Source organism: Sturnus vulgaris, chromosome 24 (genome assembly GCF_052056855.1).
Source record: "Sturnus vulgaris isolate bStuVul1 chromosome 24, bStuVul1.hap1, whole genome shotgun sequence".
In the NCBI taxonomy this organism is placed as follows: Eukaryota; Metazoa; Chordata; class Aves; order Passeriformes; family Sturnidae; genus Sturnus; species Sturnus vulgaris.
Genome location: NC_142266.1, coordinates 986,075 through 1,008,540, shown reverse-complemented (window position 1 = coordinate 1,008,540; position 22,466 = coordinate 986,075). Strand labels below are relative to the sequence as shown.

Genomic DNA, 22,466 nt, shown 5'->3' with positions numbered 1-22,466 from the left:
GTCCTTGCGGTGCCATTACCTGGGAGACTTTTTACATCCACCTGCAAGTGACCTCAAGACTCCTTATAAACTGAAGAAGTCGGTGAGAAAAGTTCTTTTTCTCTCTTTCTCTCCCCCGTGCTGTCACCACAGGCTCTGGTGGGAACACCCCTCAGCGATATGAGGCACCCCCAAAAGCAAATCATACCCCAGAAAAGGCAGAAAACCCTTCACCAGCACTTTGGAAGAGAGGTTTTTCCAAACCTGAACTTTTCCTTCATCTTGAACCTGAATTGACATGAATTCATACTCCAAAGAATATGTTGTTTTCCTTTTTTATTAAAAAAAATTATGTGAACAAATCAAGCAGCTTGACTAAGTTTTTTATTTAGGATCATGACAGCCTTAGGGATGAGTCACCTGAGCCAGAAAGGACCCTGCCCTGAGCATCTGGCCTTGTTTCAGTGCCCACCAGATCTGTCTGTGCTGGGTCACCGGAATGGGGACAGTCCTGGGAAGATCTGTGAAGATCCAGGAGGAATCTGTGGGGCTGAACAGAGCAACTCCTCCTTTGAATATTAATTCTTTGCAAAGCAATTCTATGGGGATAAAGTACCACGTGCTTGAGAATGGGATGGGGTGACCAGTCAGGGGAAGCATTTGGATTTCGGGGTGATGTTGGTGGTCTTTGAACCTCAACACTGCAGAGTGGGGATAGAACTGGCCCCCTAAACTGCAGGTGCCAAAGTCTGGGAGGGGCAGGACCTGGCCACAGGCTCCTGTTGGAGCTCCCTGAGGGGTTCTCACCCACCCTGGGTGCTCCAGGCCACAGGGACCAGCAAACTCCAGGGCTGGCACAGGGAGGGATGGTGTTAATGAAGGAATCTGCTAATTACACAGCCTGTGCTGGGCAAATCAGGATTTAGGGAGCTGCTCCCAGCATCTAGATGGAAAAGTCCAATCCCACATGAGAGAAGAAATAATTTTTAAGCCCCACTGTTCTGTGACAAGTTTGTCAGGAAGGCAGGAGGCTCTACTTCTCTTTTCCCCTCTCAGATCTAATCAGTTTTAATTGGAAGACTAAATGAGACCTTTCCTTCAAAATAGTTATACAAAACATTGAATTAAGTTACTATCAGGAATTTTTTTCTCACCACTTGTTTCAGGCATCTGTTGTTTTAAATAATCGTCTGATGAACACTTCCCTGCAGCTCTCCCTGCTGGGACTATGTCCATTCTGGCCAGGGCGGCTGGAAGGCACCGGGTAATAAAGCAGAGAAAAGGGACTTTTCTCCCCAAAATCATAGAATCATGGAATGATTTGGGTTGGAAGGGACCTTAAAGCTCATCCTATTCCATCCCTGCCATGGACAGGGACATCTTCCTCTATCCCAGGGTGCTCCAAGCCCCGTCCAACCTGGCCTTGAATATTTCCAGGGATGGGGTGTCTCATAACGATGATCCTGGACGTATTTTCCAATCTAAATGATTCCATGATCCAGTGACCACGTGGACCAAGATGCTTCCGTGGCCATCGCACAGAGAGCTTGGCTGCGCCGACACGGTCACAGTTAATAACAGCATTAATAAGAGCATTTTGGGGACAAACCAGCGGGAAGCAGGGCCCCACTGAGTCCCGGCTCAGTAAGTCTCAGCTCAGTCCCCGCCCGCTCAGCGCAGGAGTGGCGGGGCCGCCTTAAGGGCGGGGGGCGTGTCCTGGAGGCGGGGCCAAGCTGAGCGTCACCGGCGGCAGCGCCGGGCTCAGCCGAGGAGAGCCGGGAAGTGTCGAGTTCAGCCGAGCGGGGCCGAGTACAGCCGAGCGGAGCCGAATGCAGCGTGCGGCAGCGCGGGTGCTGCGCGGGGCGCGGACCCCCCAAGTGCTGACCCCCCCGGTTCGGACCCCCCCGGTGCGGACGCGATCGGCCACGGCGGGGACCGCTCCGCTCGGGCTGCTCTATGAGCGGCACGGGGAGCCCGCAGCCGTCGTGCAGTAAGGGGGCGCTTTGCAGGGGCAATTGTAATGCAGCAATGGGGTGGGGGTGAATTTGGGGGGCATTGCAGGGAGGGGGTGCAGGTGTAGGGCCAAGGCTGAGGGGGGCACAACTGGCCAGAGATCTGGAGTGGGGGCTGGCACAGGGGTGCAGAGAGGGGTGGGGGTGCAGGTGAGATTTAGGGGTGCTGCAGGGCTGCTTCGGGGGTGCAGTGCAGGGGGGTCAGGACTTCCCCACCCCAGGTGTAGAGGGTGGGGATGGGGTGCAGCTCCCTCTGGGACCCTCGAACAAGAAAGGGGACAGGGGGACCCTGGGATGCCCCAGTGTTTTCCTGGTGCCATGGTCTCACCGCTGGATGCTGGGGGTGATGCCTCCATATCCCCCACCCTCCTGCTGCTGCTCCTTGTATTTTCCTTAAACCTCGTGATTTTCTCAAAAAGCCCGTTCTTGCTTAATTTGAGGTACGACAGGAAGGTCCGGGCCCCAGCATTGCTTGCACTTCATCCTGAGTTGCACTCCATTGGTGGGTCTTCTCTTTGAGATCCCAGTTTAGGGACCAAAGCAACATCACAAGCATTTTTTGGGACAGCTGCTGATGCTCAGCATAAAAAGTCCTGGAAAGGCGAAAGTCATAGTTTAGTGGAGATAAGGCGTTTTTTTTCAAGGGAGGAGACTTTGAGGTCTTGCTGCCCCTCTTGAACCAGCTCAGTTCATACTGATAAATTATCTAGATGCATCCAGACACCAACCCCCTGTTTTTTTGGAGAAGGACAGTTGCTTTTCCAAATGATCATTTATTTAGTTGTGCAATGGCGCTTGTCACCACTGCCACTTCCTGAGATTTACTGTTATCACCCCATTGCTTGGGCAAGACCAGTCTTGCTTTGTGCTTCATGACTTCTCCTTTTTCACAGATTTCCAGAAATATTACAGGTTCCCATAATACTTGAGACGGGCAGGGCGAGCTGTAAAATCCCCAGCCAAAACCACAGCTCTTTTACGCAACCTGCTGAGTTTGTTAAGTTTAGTGAGCATCACTGGGATAGGTGACACGGGATTGTTTTGGATGGCTTTTTGCAACCTCCTCCAAAAATCTGTCCTTCTGTCTAACATAAATCTCATTTTTTAATGGGATGGGACATATGGTGCTGTTAATTTAGGTGGGGTGTGATACACACACCCTCCAGCATCAGCCACAGCACAGAAGACATCACCAAACTGGTGTCAGAAGACATCACCAAACTGGTGTTAATGCCCTTTTCCTTTGTTTCTCCCTGTTCAGACTGAAGGATCTGGAAATGCCCAAGTTGGGGGACTGCGATGTCCACGTCAAGATGTTGGCAGCCCCCATCAATCCCGCTGACATCAACATGATCCAAGGTAATATGTTGGATTAATACTTTGCACTCGGATGCTCCGAGTTGGAAGGGACTCACGAGGATCATCAAACCCAGCTCCTGCCTGGGAGGGTTCAGAGGTGGCTCCTGGTGCAGGGATGTTGGGGTATGAGGGGGTCTCCAGCTCACCTCCAGCTTCCCTACAGGAACTTACCCCCTTCTGTCACCACTGCCAGCCGTGGGAGGGAACGAAGGTGTCGGGGAGGTGCTGGAGGTCGGGCGCAGTGTGACAGCTCTGAAACCTGGGGACTGGGTCATCCCTGCCAACGCCGGACTCGGTGAGTTTATCCTTGGCATCGCTGGGTCCTTGCTCACCCCCTACCTGCAGAGCATTTTCCCAGGGGATTTTCGGGGTGCTGGAGCCCCTGGGGGTGCCCAGGCTTGCCCAGAGAGCAAACACATGGTTGTGCTCCTGTGTGAGCTGCTGGGGGGATTTTGGGGGCTCCAGAGCAAAAGCACAGCTCTCCAAAGCACCATCTTTGTAGGGTGAGGATAGAGCCATGAGCCCCTTCACATACAGCAATTACACCTGATGGGATGGGACTCAAAATGGGGAACAAAGCTCCATTAGGGAATGCTGGGTGAGGGAAGCAGGAGTTGGAACCAATTTAGTGCCATGTGAGACCAATCATAGTGAGACATTTGGGATAATTGATAAAGTTATTTCTTAACTGTTTGTGTCTTGGTTTATTTTTCACCACCTGTTTTTATTTTTAATTTATTGATATATTTAAATTTTATTTTTAATGTATTTTTTTAATGCAAGCTCAGTTCCTGCTCCCGAGCCCCAGTAAGTGATGCTGCTCATCTTCCACAGACACAAGAAGGTTCTCAGGAAGGATGAGGGTCCCCAGGGAAGAGGCTCCTGTGCACAGGACTTACCATGCATCCTAGAACACCTGGAATATGAGCAGTGGCAATGCCATTGCTAGTACCAAACTTAAATTTAGCAATAATCTTCTTTCCTGTAGCATAGATCCTTTATGGGATGTCTGTGCCATTATAAAGCATTGCAGCAATCTGTGTTTCTCTGGAAACAACCATGTTTTGTCCCATCAGCTTAGAGCTCCCCTAAAGACCTGTGATAAAACATTTCACACAGGCAAGGTCGTGGTGGCCTCTTCACTGTAGTTTTCTCTTTAATAATACTCCACTGGGAAAGTGTGGGAATTTATTTCCCAACAAATATCTCCCATGCTCCTCCAAAATGCCAACAGCCTGATATTTGCTGGTTGTGGTTTAGTGTCACAGCTTGTTCTTTGCCTATTTCTTCTTAAAAGGCTTTTTGCTAAATGAGAGAAGGAAAACAATGGAGTTAAGAGCCAAATAGGGTATTTTTAAGCATAAAAACACTGTAAATAGATGACAGAAGGTTAAATTGGATATAAGCATAGAGGGAGTAAAGCTGACTAAATTGGCTTGGAATATATGGGCTCATCCATAGGATGAAGAGTATTTCCATTATCTCGGCACACATGGCCTGGGAGCCCCAGTCCCATTATCCCTCTGGGAAATGATTAGGCTTTGCTGGGTGATAAATTTGGCAGGCAGCGAGGAATCCATTCCTTGCCTCTTGGAGCATTCTGACTCTACCCATATGGGAACCCATTCCATAATTCCCTCCCCAGGGTGTAGCTGGTTCCTGGTGTGCAATGCTGCCAGCGCCAAGGCTACAGTGTTAGCTGATGGTTTTCCTTTGCTTCTTCCCCTTTCTGTGGCTGTGTCCATGATGCTGCCGTGCCCAGGGACGTGGCGGACACGGGGAGTGTTCCCTGAGGAGATGCTGCTGAAGGTGCCCAATGACATCCCAGTGTTCTGTGCTGCCACTCTGAGTGTCAACCCCTGCACAGCGTTCCGTGTGCTGGCCGACTTCGAGAGCCTGGCGCCCGGTATGGCCCTGACAGCAGGGAGCAACTCCACACGGATTTCCTGGCTGCCTCTGCAGTGGGAATCTGGGTTTATTCATCTCCAGGTGACTCTGTCATCCAGAACGCCGCCAACAGTGGTGTGGGCCAGGCCGTCATCCAGATTGCCAGGGCCTCCGGCATCAAGACTATCAATGTGGTGAGGGACAGGTGGGTCTTCTGGGGAGGAGCAAGTTTGGGAGTTGAATCTTCTCATTCTGCCCATCCAACCCAGGATTTTCTCCTGTTTGCTCCTCCAAGTTGTCCTCCAGCCTGTTCCCTGTTGTCCCCTCACAACACCAGAGCAGAAGGAAGGAGAAGCTTCCTGGCTCATCTAGTCTTCTTTTTTAATCTCTTTTTTTCCTCCCCAGACCTGATCTCCCGAAGCTGGTGGAGAGGCTGATGGCCCTGGGTGCTGACCATGTCGTCACGGAGGAGATGCTGAGAAAGCCAGAGATGAAAGATATATTTAAGGTACCTCAATGCTGATCCCACTGGAGAGATGGTCCACGGCTGTCATTGCTGTTCAGCACTGGGGAGAAATGCAGGGATGGTGGAAAGGACAAATTCCTCTCTAGATCACGATTTAGCCCCAGGATTTTGCTGCTGCCACAAGGGAAGGATCACAGATTTTGGTTCCAATCAGATCGGGCTTGAAGCAGCCTGGTCTAGCTGAAGGTATCTTCCTGCACATGGCAGGAGACTGGAATGAGCCCCTTCCAACCCCAACTATTCCTTGATTCTGCTCTATAACTCTCAATAGTCCACAGGTAAATGTTGAGGTTAATGCAGATGCTTTGTCAATAACAGTGCTCCTATCCCCTAAAGGAGCCATCAAATTTGGGAATCTTTGTCATAAACCTTTGCAGAGCATCCCAAGGCCTCGGCTCGCCTTGAACTGCGTTGGAGGCAAAAGCACCACAGAGATGCTGCGGCATCTGCAGTAAGTTTGACTGGGTGATGGCTTGGGCACAAGCTTGGGGACAGAAACTGGCAATAGAGGGTCCTGCTCTGGCATATGTTGAACTTTTGGAGAGGGAAGATGAATGGAAAAGTGTTTTTGGATGATAATGGTGATTTAAAGTCTCACGCTGCCTGTCGCTGGGGGCATCTGGGGTCCAGTTGTGAGGGTCCCTCAGGTCCTGGCAAGGTGTAACTGGTGTGCTGAGCTGAAAAATCAGCTAATGGTGCACAGAAGCAAGAAGAGAGCCTGAAAAGTGGGATCTGAGGGGTAACTGGGGAGCCCTGGGTGCAAGGACAGCCCCAGGGGAGTTGGGCATGGCAGAGGAGGAGGTGGCAACTCAGAGCTGCACTTTTGGAACCACCTAACCCAGTACCCCTTTCCTACTCCAGGCCCAAGGGAACCATGGTCACCTACGGGGGGATGGCAAAGCAGCCTGTGATGGTGCCTGTGGTGAGTACTGGGGATGCCCCTCCTTAGTCCCCTGTGCTCCACTGCGTGTTCTCATGCCCTTGATACTGTGGGCTAGTACCTGGCTCTCCCCAGCTGCAGATTGAGACCCTCCAACCTTTATAATTTGCCTAATTGGGTCCACCACAGGACAAGCTGCATCCCACTGCTGGGCTCTTGGCTTTTTATACAGAGGGTTTGGGCTGTCAAAATTTCCAGTGGGGAGATGACCCCGCAGATGCTGAGCATCAAACCTGCCCTGACTCCACACCCCAGAGTCGCCTTTCTGCATCCCTGACTTATAAATGGGAGCTCTAACAAGGGGCCTTACTGTCATGCTGGGAGGGGACACACGCATGTCACTGCCTGTGTGAGGGGACAATAGGATGCACAAAGGGACACGGGTGTCATTTGCACAAGGGGACCTAGAAGTGTCACTGGGTACCAGGAAGACACACAGGTGTCACTAATTCCCTCTCCACAGAGCGCCTTCATTTTCCGGGATGTGCGGCTCCGCGGGTTCTGGATGACGCAGTGGAGGAAGGACCATGCACAGGGTGAGCCGGGGGGGCTGAGGGAACTGAGCCGGGGGGGGGCTGAGGGACCTGAGCTGGGGCTCGCTGAGGGACCTGAGCCAGGGGGGCTGAGGATCTGTCCCCGTGCCAGGTGTGGGAGCACGGCTAAACCACACCCAGTACCATCCTCACTCCCACTCATGAAGCCATCTCTGCTTGTCCCAGTGATGCCTTGAGAGGCCACCTGGAACAAAGGCTAGACAGTGTTAAAGAAATAGATATTTACAATAGATATTTATTAAAAAAGCCTTCAAAGGATTCAGCTTGGGCAGTACAGGAGCCCAGCCGAGGCTACACCCAAGATGGACGACAGGTCACACGTTTTCACAATTTTATAAGTTTTGGTCCATTTACATTTTAATTGTCCAATTCCAGCTCCAGGTTATGCAGTCCCATCCTCCCAGATAGCTCTCCTCAATTCACTGTTGTTTATATTATTTGTGGCCTGAATCTGGGACAGTGTCCTTGGTTCTCAGGCTGGAAAAGGATTTTTTTGTCTAACTAAACTGTGAAGAGAACTTGCTAACATTTTATATGAAGTTCAGAATTATATACTAATGCAGTACAGAATCTGGAAAGCATGAAAACTAAAACTTAAGGCGTCAGCAAGGTGCTGAGACACTGCTGCTGGGCTCAGGCAGGGACTGTGCTGGGGGCTCTTCCTTCATCCCATGTGCCTGAGCTGGGGGCACGTCACACCCAGGGACCCTGTATGGCCTCGGGCAGGTGTTCCCAGTGGTGGTGGATGGCCTGGCATGGCACAGTGAGAGCTCCCTCTTTCCCCTGCAGACCAGGAGAGCGTGGCTGCAATGATGAACGCCCTGTGCCAGCTCATCCGTAGGGGCCAGCTCACAGCGCCTGCCTGCACTGAGGTCCCACTTCAGGACTACAGGGCAGCACTGGAGGCCTCCATGAAGCCCTTTGTGTCCTCCAAGCAGATCCTCCTCCTCTGACCTGCAGCTCCTGGAGCCCTGTCCTGTTCCACATGCTTGTCCACAGACTTGAAGGGGGAAAAGACTCTCCAGATCCATTGAATTTCTTTTTTTCCTTTGTTTTTCACCTTTTGGGTGCCCACTGAAAGCTTTAAAAGCCTCTGCAGCTTTGTGGGGAAGTGCTTCTGGAGGGAGGCTGCATCTCAGTGTGGCTGGGGGGAGTCTAGGAGCCCAAATTATGGGTCGCTCAGCTCAGGGAATGAAAACAGCAGCAGTTCCCCCTCACATGTGCTTTTGGGGCTGTCAGGTCTGTAGTTATCCCTGCTGGAATGTGGTATGAGCAGGGGAGCCCAGGTCATTTCCCTGCAGCCCCATTGCTTCCAGGCCTGCTCCAAGTAGGAGGAGACTGCCCCAAATAATGAGGAGTGCTGTGGTTGGAGTGGCCCTAGGTGCTGCTGCAGCTCCTGGAGGTGCCCTGGGTCACCCCTGGCTGGGCTTTGCCAAGGGTACTGCGAGGGCCAGAGCCTTTAGCCATCAAGGGCTGGAGCCAGACCCTTAGTGTCCCTGAAGGCCCTCCTGCCTGGGTGTGGGACAGTGACTGTGACACTGCAGAGCAATGTGAAAAGATTTATTATTGAGAACAACCAACAATGTGTTCTTGCTTCTTCCTGTGCTGCTCTTCTACCTCTATGACTCCACAAGCTCCCTATGGTCCCTGTTCTTCCCAGTCTAGCTGTGGCCGAGGTCTAGCAGCGTTGGCTGTGCAGCTGCAGGGGGCCAGTGGCCATGGGCCGGAGTGTGCCCGGCCACTGGCCCTGGCCCCAGCGTCGCCACCCCAAACCACAGAGGGCAGGGCGGGAGCAGCACAGCCCCGGGCACCTGCGCAGCACCTGGGCTTGGCCTCCCAGAGTGGGGTTTGGCCGTGCCTCGAGTGCGAGGGGCCCGCGTGGGGCAGAGGAGGCGCGGCCGGAGCTGCGTGCTGGCTGCCGGCGGGGCTGTGTCTGCAGGGCCGTTTGTGTGGGGAGGGCCCAGCACGGCCCGCCCGGGGCCCTGCCCTGGCTTGGGCACTGTGCAGCTGCTGCTCGTAGATGTTTGCGTGTCCTCATCCTCCTCCTCCGCTCCTGCCGCCGGCTGAGCATCCCACTTTTTCCTTGGGAGCTTTGCCAGGATCTCGGTGCCCAGGGTGGGCACAGGCAAGGGGTTTGTGCTTTCCCCAGCACCCTGCACACCCCTCTGGATACAGCGCAGGTCATCCCTCGTGAAAAGGGGGTTGGAGTAGAACAGCAGCTGCAAAAGGCAAAGGAAGGTTGTTTGCTACGAGGAGGAGGAAGAAATCCAAGATGTTACAAATGAGAGACAAAAGTCTCGATATTCAGCAAAATTTAGATTGCTTTATTTGGTATAGAAAGAGCAAGCAGCGCACTGGGGAACGTGAGGGGTCACCGCCCACTCCACGCTCCACCGAACCTTGGTTTGCAGCCTCTTCTTATACTGTGGGTTCTCGTTGTTCACAAATTCACAAAGCCTTTGGGTGATAATCAGTCACAGATTGCCAGCTGGTCCTTGTAGATGACCACCAGGGAAGTTCTGGAGGTCTGGTCTTTGTAGATAACCACCAGAGAAGTTCTGGGAGTCTGGTCTTTGGGATAGGCAGTATTGATCAGACAAAGGCAGGAAGGGCTTTTTGGGAAGTCCAATTTTGCAAGCTGGTAGCCGATACAACTTATTTGAAAAACATAACATATTATAATGTAACATAATACAACATAATATAACAACAAGGTGATTTTAAACAGAATTATTTAATCATATCATTTCCTTTATCTAGTGTCCATGCTTCACTTTAGAGCTTAGTATTCTGGTTTATACAAACCCCAATGCTTTTGTGATTAACACGAATCTTTTATCAATTGTCACAAAGAGAGAGCCAGGCATTGGCACAAGAAAGGAGAAATGAGCATTTAAAGGACTCTGGTATTTAACATCTCAAGCTTTGGCTAAGAAAACTGTTAGGATGCAGCTTTGTTAAGTCACAACCACTCTCATGTTTTGAGCATTGGGAGCAGAGAAGTGTAGGGTTTTCAAACGCCAGAAAACTGCTGAAGAAACCCAAAGCTCACTAGTTCTCAGGCCCCTCAGTGTGTCCAGAGTAACTGATCCCTTGACAATATAAAGTTGTTTGCTCCCCTCCAGTCTCCAGCCTTTCCTAGGCTCATTTTAGCTGCACTTGAACCTCCCTCTGAGTGTCCCAAGGAATCTCTGAGTCAGGAGGAGCTGCCATACCTTTCCCAGTGCAGACCCAGCTGCTGCTACTCGGAGCTCCTCCATGGATGTCAGCAGGGGAGAGTCCCCTTCCATTCTGCAGAATCCTTGGAACATGAGCTGGAGAAGGAAGCCTCTCATGGACTCCATTTCAAAGATCTTCTGGGGCCCCCTCCTGCCCAGCACTTCCTTCCTGAAGAGCTTTTCTCCAGTGACAGTGCAGTTCCCATCATTGCCCCATCAAATAGACTCGAAACTCTGGCTGCTTAAGATCTCCCAGAGCTTCTCGAGGAAAGAGTCATCCAAAGGTTTGGTGCTAGCAGAGATCTCCAAATTTCATGTTGGGGTCCCGGAATACATCAGGCCAACCTTCAAGGACGTTTTTTGTCTGCAGGGGGTCCAGCAGCATCCCAAGATGGTCCCATATCATCTCCAGGATGGTCAAGAGAAGCTGAAGCCACCTGCCAAGCACAGTATGTCTCCTGTGAAGATAGCTCCATTTTGAATTATTTTACCACAGCTTGGCTGCCTCCAACCAGCTTCTTGGTCCTGGCAGTCAACAGCTCCAGGTCCCCGTGGCTCCAGCTGCCTGGGAAATTCTCCAGCCTGTGTTCTATCACAGTGACATCACATCGTGACACCTATCTCCTGGCAGCAGGAGGTGGGAGATGCAGAAATAACCCCAAACCCCCGATTTCCCAGAGAACATTTTGATTCCAGCCATATTTCCTTGTGGAATGTCCTGCCAGGGTAGTGCTGTGTCCCAGTGTCCCTGGGAGCCATGCCCGGGGAGGGATGGGGAAGGGGACAGCATTGGGCATTCACGTGCCCCAGACCTGAGGTTTTTCACTTGGGCACCTTCTCCCCCATGCAGAAATGCCTGTATGGAATTCCTCTGGAATAACCCAGGTGTGTGGTGTCCACAGGGCTGCTTCTGCTGTGACTGTCCCTGTTCCTGGGTGATGCTCTCAGATCCCAGCAGGCTCTCCGTGCTGCTCCATAGGATGAATTATAGGGGAAATGTTCCCCAAACATATCTTGCAACGGAAATAATCTCCCTTGAAATTTTTTTGCCTCAGAATCTTCAGACCCAGGGAACCTCACTGGGGTTCTCCCACCTTATGCCCAGTTCCCAACACACTCTGAGTGGGAGGACCATGGCCGTGGAATTGTGTGTGGACAGAGGAATTGTGAGGGACTGGTTGTGGCAGCTGAAGGCTCTTCCAGGATTCATCCTGCAGTCCTGGATGAGTTGGTGGGATTATGGCAGGGCCACTCTTGATCTACCAAAGCCTGGGGGGCCCGAGGATGCCACTCTTCACTGGGACATGGCAGTGTCATTCCCGTGCACAGGGAGGCTGTGGGGGACAGCCCAGGAAGGGGGATTTTCTGGGTCCCATGCGTTGAGCAGAAGAGCAGGGCAGGAATGTTGCTTAGGGTTAGAGGGAGCACTGTACAACTGCATGTGCACTTGGAAGAGCAAAACTCTCTGAAATTAAACCCCACTGCCATGCTGGCAACTAAATTGATGTGTCAAAGCCATTTCATCCCCCCTAAATCCCTTCACACTGAGCAGAGAGTAGGAGTGCCTCAGGATAGACTCTGTGCCAGTGTCACCCTTCTGTTCCTCCATCCCTAATAAATCCCTCAATATTTTGCATTTTCCTTCTCCCTGCCAGCATTGGAGGCAGAGCCCCATCCTGTGCCTCAGTGCTTCCTGATCAATGGATAAAGTGGGGGAAAAAAAACCAAAACAAGAACTTAGAGATTGTAACAAGTACTATTAAGCATGACGCAAACCAGAAAAAATAATGCAAAGCTTTTATCCCCCATTGTTTATTGGGCTCAGCAATAAACCCAACATGCTTTAGAGAACTCTTTCACAAAATCTTCTGACCTCTCACTCCTACACCAGGGCACGAAGGAATAAATAAATAAATTTAATTCTCCTTGTTAAATGAGCAGGATCGTGGTTGGAAATCCAGCTGCTGATATTGCACCTACACAGTATTAATCCTTTTGGAGGGGATTGTGGGGTTTTTTTTAGGAGGGTGGCTGATAATGCTGGAATGTTCCAAGAGCCTCTCTTAGGATTTGGTGTGATTTAGGTATCTGATGTCTCAACCGAAAGGATAAAATTCCCAAAAACTGATGTTTAGAACTCAGCAAGAGGGATGTTGCTGCTCACCAGAGGGAAATAGGAACAGCTGAGTCTGGCCACAGACGGGGAATGTCATCGGGGGATGCCTGGGCACCTCGAGTGGGGATGGGGGGACCCCCATCCCTGCCTGCCTTGGGGTGCCATCAGGATCCAGCATTTTGGGAACAGGGCACTCCCTGGGGCACTCCACAGGCCCCTGCCGAAGAGAGGACCTCATATGCACCTCGGCACCCTCACGTGGGAAAGAGGGGATCGATCCATGCTCTCCATGGGGAACGGGACCCCCATGGGAAGGCAGAGCCCAATACACCCGGTGCAAGGGGAGAGGGGACACCACAAGCCCCCTGACCCATGGGAAGGGGGATCCCACACTGCCCTGCACGTCAGACACACGGGAAAGCCCATGAGGGCCCCGCACGGTGGGAAAAGGAGGGATCGATCCAGGGGGAACGGGGCCCCCATCTCCGCAGGTGGTGGGGCCCACAAGGCGGCGTGGCCCCCTTAAGAACCAGCCCGAGCGAGGGGCGTGGCCTGCGGTGACGTTGCCCCGCATCGCTGCCCGCGCGCCGCCGTGACGTCAGGCGGCCGCGCGGCCCGCGGGCCCCTCACGCCCCCCGGGCGCAGCCCCGGCCCCGCGATGCCGCGGGTCTACATCGGCCGCCTCAGCTACCAGGCCCGGGAGCGCGACGTGGAACGCTTCTTCAAGGGCTACGGCAAGATCCTCGAGGTGGATCTCAAGAACGGGTGAGCGCGGGCTCGGCCCGGCCGCCGCGATGGGAGGGCCCGGGCGCCTGAGGCCCTTGGTGGGGTCGGGGGAGAAGAGGCCGCCAGGGCGCTCTGGGCAATGGTGGGGGCAGGACGGCTGGGTCGCCCCCTTTGGGTAGGGGTGAGAGGGGCAGGGAGCTTGGGCTCCCTTTTGGTGAAGGGACGCGAAGCCTGGGCCTTTATTGGGGTGGCATGTTGGGTTCTCTTTTGGCGAGTGGGTAGGATGCTTGAACTTCCATTGGAGGAGGGACGGGGCGGCTGGGCCCCCCTTTCTGCGGGGAAGAGGATGGCTGGGCTTTCATGGGGAAAGGGCAGTCTGCTTAGGTTCTTTTTTTGGAGGGGCAGAGAACGTCTGAGTTTTTCCTTCTGTGGGGGAGGGGGCAGGACGCCTGGGCCCCTACTGGAGGGGGGAGCAGGATGCTTGGGTTCCCTTTTGGGATGGGGGCAGGATGCCTGGGTTCCCCTTCTTGTCTAGAGGGGATATGACGACGTCTAGTCTTTTTTGGGAGAGGCAGGAGGCTGGGGCTCTGTTGGAGGGGTTGCAGATGCCTGGACTCTCGTTTGGGGTGGGGATGAGGGAGGCTGGACGGTTGGGTTCCCGTTTTTTCGGAATGGAAGCAGAACACCTGCACTGCCTCTTTGGGGCGGGCCCGGAGGGGTGAGTTTTTTCTTTTCGGAAGGCGGGACACCTGGGTTTCTGTGACGTCCGGGGGGTAGGACAGCTGGGTCCCGCCTCAGTTCTTAGGGGCCAGCTCATCTGTGTCCTGCCCTGCCTCCTGCAGCGGGGGGTGTCACCCTGAGGGGCCCCCCAGGCCCCTCTGCACCCCAGGGCGAGCACTCACAGGTGAGCTAGCCTGCACCCCAAGATAACAACTCCCCAGAAAAAAAACGCCATTGTTTTGGGTATGGGGTGCAGAGCCGCTCCCAGAGCCCCTAGGCTGGCCGAGAGTATGTTCTGCCCCCTGAAACCCGCTGTACCTGTGTGTTCTCACCTGTGCTGTTCCAGAAGCTGAGCCCTCACTGCATCTCCAAGGGTTGGATCCTGCTCCACCATGCTTGGCCAGGACATTCAAGGGTGGATTGAAAAAGCAAATGGCCATTTTTGTGGGGTTTTCCCCAGCACCCTAAGCCTCATGAGTGCTGGTGCCTTGGCTCTTTGCAAGAAACCCAGCTTGAAGTCTTCCTTAGGAAGGCTGAATGGAATATGGTTTTCTCATTATATAACCAGGAGAGCCAGGTATTAATTACACCTGAGAAGTGGAGAAGAGGAATTTCTTGTACAAGTTAGTCCTTGAGCATTAAAGTGAAAGAGGTTCATTAAGTTTTAGTGCTGCTTGTGCTAGCAGGTGGACATTTAACAGGTTTATAAGATGAATAAAATCCATTATTAGAGCAAACAAGTGTTCATGTGTCAGTGTTTTAACCCACACAGCCTCAGGTGTTGTTGAAGATTAGCTGAGATATCTGAGGCTGCTGTTTTCCAGTCCTGCTGTGTATCCTTGGAAATGTTTGGGGGGGTCAGTTTTCCTGTTGTTGAGTTAACCCTCAATTCAGTAGTTCTGTTTCATACACGTTGGGGGTGGAGGGAGGGAGCCAACTAAACTTTCTTAACAGATGTGGAACCGCTGAGTTATGTGACTGATGTGGACAAGGGACTTCCTGCTTTTAAGTAGATTTAATTGTCTTTTTCATTTTATATTCTGAAGTCTTTTAACGGGTTTGCAGTTAAATTTCTTGTCAAAAATGGAACTTGAGCACTCAGGTTTTGTGTCTGTGCTTGGGAAAGCCTGGGCTGAGCTGTGCTCTCCTGAGCCTTCCTCCGTGGCTTGTTTCTGGTATTGCTCAGGAAACAATTCAAACTTCCTGCATGGTGTTTGACTGGAGAGATTCTTGAAGTTGTTTCTGGAAATCTGGGGGTTCTCTTTGGTGGATCCTCCACTGGGTGTTTCAGCAGCAAAATTGGAATGCTGGAGCAGAACAATGGAATGCAAAGTGATAGCAGAGAGCTCTAAAAGCTTAGCTGAGGCTCACTAATTGTAATTTGAGCTTGAAATTCAATGGCTTAAAGCAATTATTACCTGAGGGAAGGATGGGGAAATGAAAACGTGGGTCATGTAGGATTCTCCATTTCAAATAGCAGTTTTTAATTGTGTGCTTTAGTTTTCTTACTCTTTCCTGCTCAGAGCTGCACTGACAGTCACAGCTCTGTGTATGTAGTGAATGTATGAAGTGACCAGAAAACTGGACTTTTCAGTCTGCTTTTTATCTTCTGTGAACACACACTAAAAGCTACTTGTGAAGTCTCTAAGAAAAAACCAAACTAGTTCTACTCCTGTACTTACCTGCCTGCATTACTGTGGGCAGCTCTGAAGAATTCAGGGCTTCATCTTAATACAACACCTGCAGGACAGAGGGATGTAGCTTCTGCAGTGAATTGAGGAACACAGGTCAAAGCTTCAAACTTCCATCCTTCCCTCTACCTCAGTTCAAAATCAGCGTTTGCTTTCCAAAGAGAAGTGGTTTGAGTGGGAGGGGACCTCAAAGCCCATCCTGCTCCACCCCCCTGCTGTGGGCGGGGACCCCTTCCGCTCTCCCAGGTTGCTCCGAGGCCCATCCAGCCCGGCCTTGGACACTGCCAGGAATGGCTAAGGCCCTCCCTTAGATCATGGTCGGACTCCCTGATCTTGGAGGGCTTTTCCAGCCTAACAGTACTGTGATTCTGTGTTTATTTGGTGTGTGTGTGTCTGTGGTAGTGCTCACCTTTAATGGTTGGGGTTTTTAATTTCTACCTTTAAAAAGATAGATAACACCCTTGATTTCATCAAAGATTATGCCACAATAGTAATCTCTTGCTAACGTAAATGAATTCAGCCATTACACTCTCACATGATTTATCATTTTGTTGATGAAGCATTACTTCAGGTTCAATTCAGCGAATCAGCAGATGTGTTTTCATGCCTTCCTATTTCTCTCCATATTTTTGGAAGGGTTTTAATTTTTTTTAGTTTTTTTTAAAGCCTCAAGGCCTTGAACCCTCCAGTGTGCTCAGGAAGCTCATCTGCAGGATAGCACACACAGGCCTCTGCAGGAAACCACAAGATGCTTTTGAGCACAGATACCTCAGGTTCAGTTCCTTCCCAGTGATCCCTTTTCCGTCCCTAGGTATGGCTTTGTGGAGTTTGATGATCTGCGAGACGCCGACGATGCTGTCTATGAGCTAAATGGGAAAGATCTGTGTGGGGAGAGAGTGATCGTGGAGCACGCCCGGGGCCCACGCCGCGACAGCAGTTACGGTTCTGGACGCAGTAAGCACTTGTGCATTTGTATCCATGGCTTATTTTAAATAAAACATTATTTCACTCTTTTATAAAAGCAGCTTAAAAGGAAAGTGATACAAAGTTGTGACTAGTGTTCTGTAACTGTAAATGTGCTTGTTGATCTGAATATTTATTAATTTGTTTGTTGTATTAAACTCTTCTAATTGATACATTAATAAACACGGTTTATTGTACCATTTTTATTATTATCATTTCATTTAACTATTTGAATGGTTTATTTGCAATGTGATGTTTAACATAGATTTAACAAAGACCTCAATGTTTTAATTGAAAGAGTCCTTTGAGGCTAAGATGACTGCCCGTTCCATTTGCTGACCTTGGGGTACCTTTCCATGAGTGACTCTTTGACCTTTGTGGCCCTTGGCTGACCAAAAAATAAAGAAGCCATGTGACGACTGCAAGCTTTTCCCATTAGACCTGGGTGGTGAGGATCCCAAGGGTTAGAGACAGATGAGATTAATCTGAAATAGGTGCCTGAAAAACTTTATTCCTGTCAGATATTCAGAAAGCCTTTAAGTAATGGAAGTAACATTAGTCAACTGGCTTTATTCAGTTTCTTCTCTCAAACTGTTCTAAAAATAATATTAAATAGAATTGCGTGTTAATTCTAGTGTAATTATAGTTCTATGTCTTGTTTAATTACGAGCTTGCAGTAAAACTGTTTTAATGCTTTGGGTCCTTGTAAGGTGTTATATAATGGGGGTTGGATTTAGCCCTGGGGGAGGGGTGGGTCTCTGATATCTTTGGGAAAACCTGGGGCAGAGCAGTTCCATTGGGGCGGAGAGCAAGGCTCCATTTCCCTGGCTGAAGCTCTGCTGTCTGCTTGTCACCTCCTAAAGGTGGATATGGTTATAGAAGAAGCGGAAGAGATAAGTACGGTCCCCCAACCCGTACAGAATACAGATTGATTGTGGAAAATTTGTCAAGCCGCTGCAGTTGGCAGGATCTGAAGGTATGGGGCCCCTTTCCTTACCCTCTCTCTGTTCCAGAGCGCAAAGGGTAAAAGACAAAGAAGTGTGCAGCTTTGCTTTGCTCCAACTCCTGAGTAGCTCTGTGGAGAGTAGATTTTGGGAGTAACACACACCTTAATACAGACGTATATTTACTTATATGAAGCCATTCATGAGCGGTTGGGAGTTGCACCTCCAGAACTGTTGGCGCTGGACAGTGGGAGAATAATTTTGTCATTAGCGCCAGCTAGTAAGTGTACAGGTGTATTTTATCTTCTCTTAAGCTCTGTCAAAACAGATGCTAATCATGCCAGGGGTAGGATTCACTAGAGATGAAGGAGATTGCCGTTGTCAGTTTGAATTTAACCTATCAACTTGTAAAGTGCTACAGCTGTTTGAAACAATAGCATTGTTCCTGCAATGTTCCAGTCTCTGTTAGGAATTTCTACACCATCTAAAGCCGTTTTAAGGAGAGTTTCAGGGAAAGGATGCTTCCAGAATGAGTAATCATGCAAAATCTCTGCCAAAAACTTATTTTTGAAGTCCAAAGGAGTGGCAGGTGATTCTCAGTAGCGGAGGTGTTGAGTGACACTGTGGAGCCCACGGTACCTCTGAGTACTCTGGAGGTGACGTGTTAGCTCATGATTATGCACATCGTGGATTCAGGGAGCAGGATTTTCCATAGTAGATAAAAAAGATTAGTGCTTCTTTATCAAACACCTACAATGGTTAAACCCACTTGTTCTTACTGGAATGCTTTCTCTTACGGTTCTCTTTTAAGGGTGTGTAAAATTTGTTCTAAACAAACCTTGACGTAGTAGAAACTGGTCTGTAATTGTTACACTAGTTCAAGTAGGTATGGAGATGCTTCCAGTGTCTTTGTTGTTAATGCTTCACACCATCAGTGGCTTGTCTTTGTTTCTGGTATTAAAATCCTAAGTAGAACATGGCATGATTAATCCTCCAATGGATGCATTACTGCTTTTTTGGAAATAGCTTTCATTTCAGTGTAGTTAAAATGGGTTGAAAACAAATCAAACAAGAGCTCTGTGCCCTGTTCCCACTGCAGCCAAATTCCACAGGGGCTGAAAGATACCCTGGCCTGGCAGCTTGCTCAAAGCAGGACAGAACAGATCCCTGATAAAGAGAGTTTAGGGATGGGAACAGAGAAGCCAGGGAAAATGAATGGGAGTTCTGTGGGGGCTTTTTCCAGCAGAACAAGCTGTGTGGAGGTTGAAGGGAGGTCTACTTCTCTGTAGGCTTCTTCCTTTTCATGTTCAATCTTTATCACCTTTCCCAATTATTTTTGAAAACATGATTTAGAGAGCAAGCATTTTACTGCTTTAATCTCTTCTGTAATTTGAAACTTAAGAGTCTAGAGCATATTTGATCTAAGATTTGAAGTGGGAATCTTGAAGTTATCATTTGGCTCAAAACTATCAACCTGGTTCTAATCACACCGACTCTGTGAAGTCATAGTGTGTTATTTGGCACTACAGATGCTGTTTGGGTCAAACCCTTGCTGACATGCCTGTGAATAGAAGAAGCTCAGGGAGCATCGTGTCAGAAGTGAGCAGGGTCAGCTGGAAGCCTGGCTCTGGGTTCAAGGCGATGGTGATTCTGTCCTCTTCCCCTAGGATTATATGCGTCAGGCAGGGGAAGTGACATATGCAGATGCACACAAAGGAAGGAAAAATGAAGGTGTGATTGAGTTCAAATCCTATTCTGACATGAAAAGAGCCCTTGAAAAGCTGGACGGGACAGAAGTAAATGGCAGAAAGATTAGATTAGTGGAAGACAGACCTGGATCGAGACGGCGCCGCTCTTACTCCAGAAGCCGAAGCCATTCAAGGTATGTGTGTAATCTATCTCAGGCTGCAGTTAATGAACATAGAGTGGATTCAGACGTTTAGGTTCCAAAACACCTTGGAAGCGTTTGGTGTTCTCAACAGGTCTAGATTTTTGAGCATGTGTTAGTATCCAGGGCAAATGAGGGCTATGTTCTCAGATGTGTCCCTTGGTGGATATGTGGACCTGCTCCCTGAATACCTGTCACTGTTTTTCCCTGATACTCAGCCCTTGTTCCTTGTGGGAGCAGCTGCGTGGCCAGTGGAGCCATGCACATGGAATGAAACAGAAGGTGCTTCTAACACTTCAGCTCTGAATACTGTGTTCTGCTCAAGCACCAGGACTAACAGTTCTTTCTCAGCTTGGAAACCTCCACCTGTTCCCTGTTTTTCAGTTGCTTCCCTTATCTGACCAAGAGCTGCTTCAGCAGCACCAAGTGTTCTCCCCTTTCCATTCTGGGGTAGAACTAATTGCAAGAAAACTCAGGCAAGTCTTTACTGTTCCTAGAAGAACTTGCTTATGAAATAAAAATTTGAAGTCAAGGTTTTATGCCAGTGTCTCACCATATTCAGGCTGTGATTTGATTGGGAAAGTGATTATCCCTTAAATAAACTGGCATCTTTTCTTCCAGATTAGCACCCTGCTTGCAGCCAGACGTGGCAGCAGGGATGAGAGGTGGGCAGAAGGATGCTCTAAGTGACTGTGTTGTGTAACTGAACATTTAGCTGCTGAAAGGTGCTTTAGCCCCATGGGGTTCTGCCCACAGGGGTCACAAGCTCAGAGATGTGAGATGTAGAGATGTGCTAACGTGAAGCTGGTTCCTTGTGTTACAGGTCTCGCTCTCGAAGCAGACACTCCCATAAGAGCAGGAGCCGCAGTGCCAGTAGCAGCCGCTCCAAGAGCAGATCCAGATCCAGGTATGTCTTTGTCTTGGGAGAGCTGGGGGCTCCCACTTCAGTGAGAAGCATCATGTTAAATTTGCAGCAGGAACACTTTTTCTTTTCTCTCCCATTCTCTCCACACTCTGCACAAATCCTCACTGTGCTAAAGCAGAGCTGTCTGTTGCTTTTGCACTTCCAGGTCTGTGTCCCGTTCCAGAAGCAAGAGCCGTAGTCGGAGCAAGAGCCGTAGCAGAGGCCAAAAAGAGAAAAGCAGGACTCCAAGTAAAGAGGATAAAAGTAGGAGCCGCAGCAGGAGTGCAGAGAAATCCCGAAACAAAAGCAAGGATAAACCTGAGGGCATTCTCCATAACAGCGATGAGAAAGCCAAGAGCAGGAGCCACAGCAAGGAAAAGAGCAGGAGCAGGAGTGGGAGTAAGGAGAGGAGAGAGGCGAGGGAGAGCATGAGGAGCAGAAGCAAGGAAAAGAGTAGAAGCAAAGACAGAGAGAAGAGCATTAGCAAGGCTAGAAGCAGAAGCAAAAGCAGGGATGAGAGTAGGAGCAGGAGCCACAGCAAGGATAAAAGGAAAAGTAGGAAGAGGAGCAGGGATGACAGCAGAAGTAGAAGCCGGAGCCGCAGCAAGAGTGAGAAAAGCAAGAGGCGCAGCAAGCGAGACAGCAAAGGCAGCAGCAAGAAGAGAAGGAAGGACAGCCATGAGCGGTCCAGGTCAGGCTCCAAAGAAAAGGAGCAGCTCAAATCCGAGTCGGACAAGAAGGAGGCAAAAGGCGAGGGGGAGGATGCAGTGTCCCGCTCCAGGTCTAGGTCCATTTCTAAGTCCAAACCAAATGTCAAATCAGATTCTCGTTCCAGGTCCAAATCTGTTTCAAAGCCAAGGTCCCGGTCCAAGTCCAGGTCTAGGTCTGCCTCTAGGTCACACTCCCGGTCGCAGTCAAGGTCCCGCTCCAGATCCTAGCCTTGCTGCAACCCCACTTGGAATGGTTGGAAAAGTCTTTTGTACATGTTTAGTAGCTGTAACCAAGTGATTGAAGTAGAAGCCCTGTCGACGCTGTGTATTTTTAACAACCTGATGGTCTGTCTGTCATTAACTGCAGCACTCTCTCCCTGCAGCACTCTCTGTTGTGAGGCTGCTCCGCTCATTTTCTATCCAATAGAAAGGTTCTCTTTACGTACAGCTCTTCCTTGAGCCCCCAGATTGCCCTGTTTTCCAGGGAGAGCCTTGCAGGGATTGAGTGCTGCGCCCTGGTGGGTTTATGGGATTGCAGTGATGACTAATAGGTAGGTATGACGGATTCAACAGTCTTTGCTCTCGATTGATGCCCTTTGATGTCTGCCATTTAGTGGAAGTGCTAAGTCTTAAGTTTCATACTACTTTTGTTCCATATTTTTTGGACTTAAAAAGTTGTGAATAGCACAGTCAAAATGAAAAAAAAAATAGAGGTACTTGCAGTAATCTATAGGGAAAAGAACTATAGTTCCATATTCTGGTATTGTGACAATATCCTTGTTTTATATTAAATTTTTTTATTTTATTTTTCCCTGTCTTGCAAAGTACAGTGATCCCCGTTTCCATGAAATTTGAATAAAGACTATTTTTGCTTGATGACATTTGGTTACGTGGTGCTGTGTTGTGATTGTCAGCATTTTCTATTGATCAGGGGAAGCCTGAATTTGTAGAGAGTCACTCAGAGAAAAGGTTCTTAATTCAGAAAGTCCTGTTCAGTGCAGGCACAACTCTTGAATACAGAGTCCAGATAAAGAACTTATTTCTCCAGCATATTTTCCAGGAGTTTTTCCTCCTAATAAAACACCTGTGCTTGGGAGGAGCCTTCATAAAAGAAAAAGCCCAGGATGTGCTTCTGGGCTTGAAAGTACAGAGGGTGGTGGCAGCTGTTTTGTGGCATGTCCCCAGCATTCCTGGGGAGAAGAGAGGGCAGCTTCTAGGAAGAGTTTTGTAGGTGTGTAGGTGTTCCTGAATAATACCCCAAATTTAGACTTGGGCCATTTGCAAATTGCTTCAACTGAACTTCCCACAAGCTCTTCTCCTGTACAATTG

General features: G+C 49.9%; 2 protein-coding genes across 6 annotated transcripts; both read left to right on the top strand.

Moving 5' to 3' along the window:
- The first annotated feature begins 1,729 nt into the window (after window positions 1-1,729).
- MECR (mitochondrial trans-2-enoyl-CoA reductase) lies at window positions 1,730-11,501 on the top strand. Of its 5 annotated transcripts, XM_088178104.1 has the most exons (11): window positions 1,733-1,969; window positions 3,253-3,350; window positions 3,514-3,645; window positions 5,113-5,256; window positions 5,340-5,442; window positions 5,643-5,745; window positions 6,141-6,214; window positions 6,625-6,685; window positions 7,167-7,239; window positions 10,846-10,924; window positions 11,378-11,501. In XM_088178104.1, the coding sequence occupies exons 1-11, from the start codon at window positions 1,809-1,811 to the stop codon at window positions 11,412-11,414; spliced, it is 1,065 nt and encodes a 354-aa protein (XP_088034230.1). In that variant the 5' UTR covers window positions 1,733-1,808; the 3' UTR covers window positions 11,415-11,501. The 5 variants fall into 5 exon arrangements, with proteins under 5 accessions (XP_014743099.2, XP_088034230.1, XP_088034228.1 ...); XM_014887613.2 differs by lacking the exons at window positions 10,846-10,924; window positions 11,378-11,501 and adding an exon at window positions 8,047-8,837 and having other exon boundaries at window positions 1,730-1,969; XM_088178102.1 differs by having other exon boundaries at window positions 10,846-11,501.
- Window positions 11,502-13,169: 1,668 nt separating this feature from the next.
- SRSF4 (serine and arginine rich splicing factor 4) lies at window positions 13,170-22,018 on the top strand. The gene is made up of 6 exons (XM_014887612.2): window positions 13,170-13,356; window positions 16,540-16,682; window positions 17,555-17,667; window positions 19,303-19,517; window positions 20,347-20,430; window positions 20,594-22,018. Exons 1-6 carry the CDS (start codon window positions 13,250-13,252, stop codon window positions 21,363-21,365), a joined length of 1,434 nt encoding a protein of 477 aa, XP_014743098.1. The 5' UTR covers window positions 13,170-13,249; the 3' UTR covers window positions 21,366-22,018.
- Window positions 22,019-22,466: the final 448 nt, after the last annotated feature.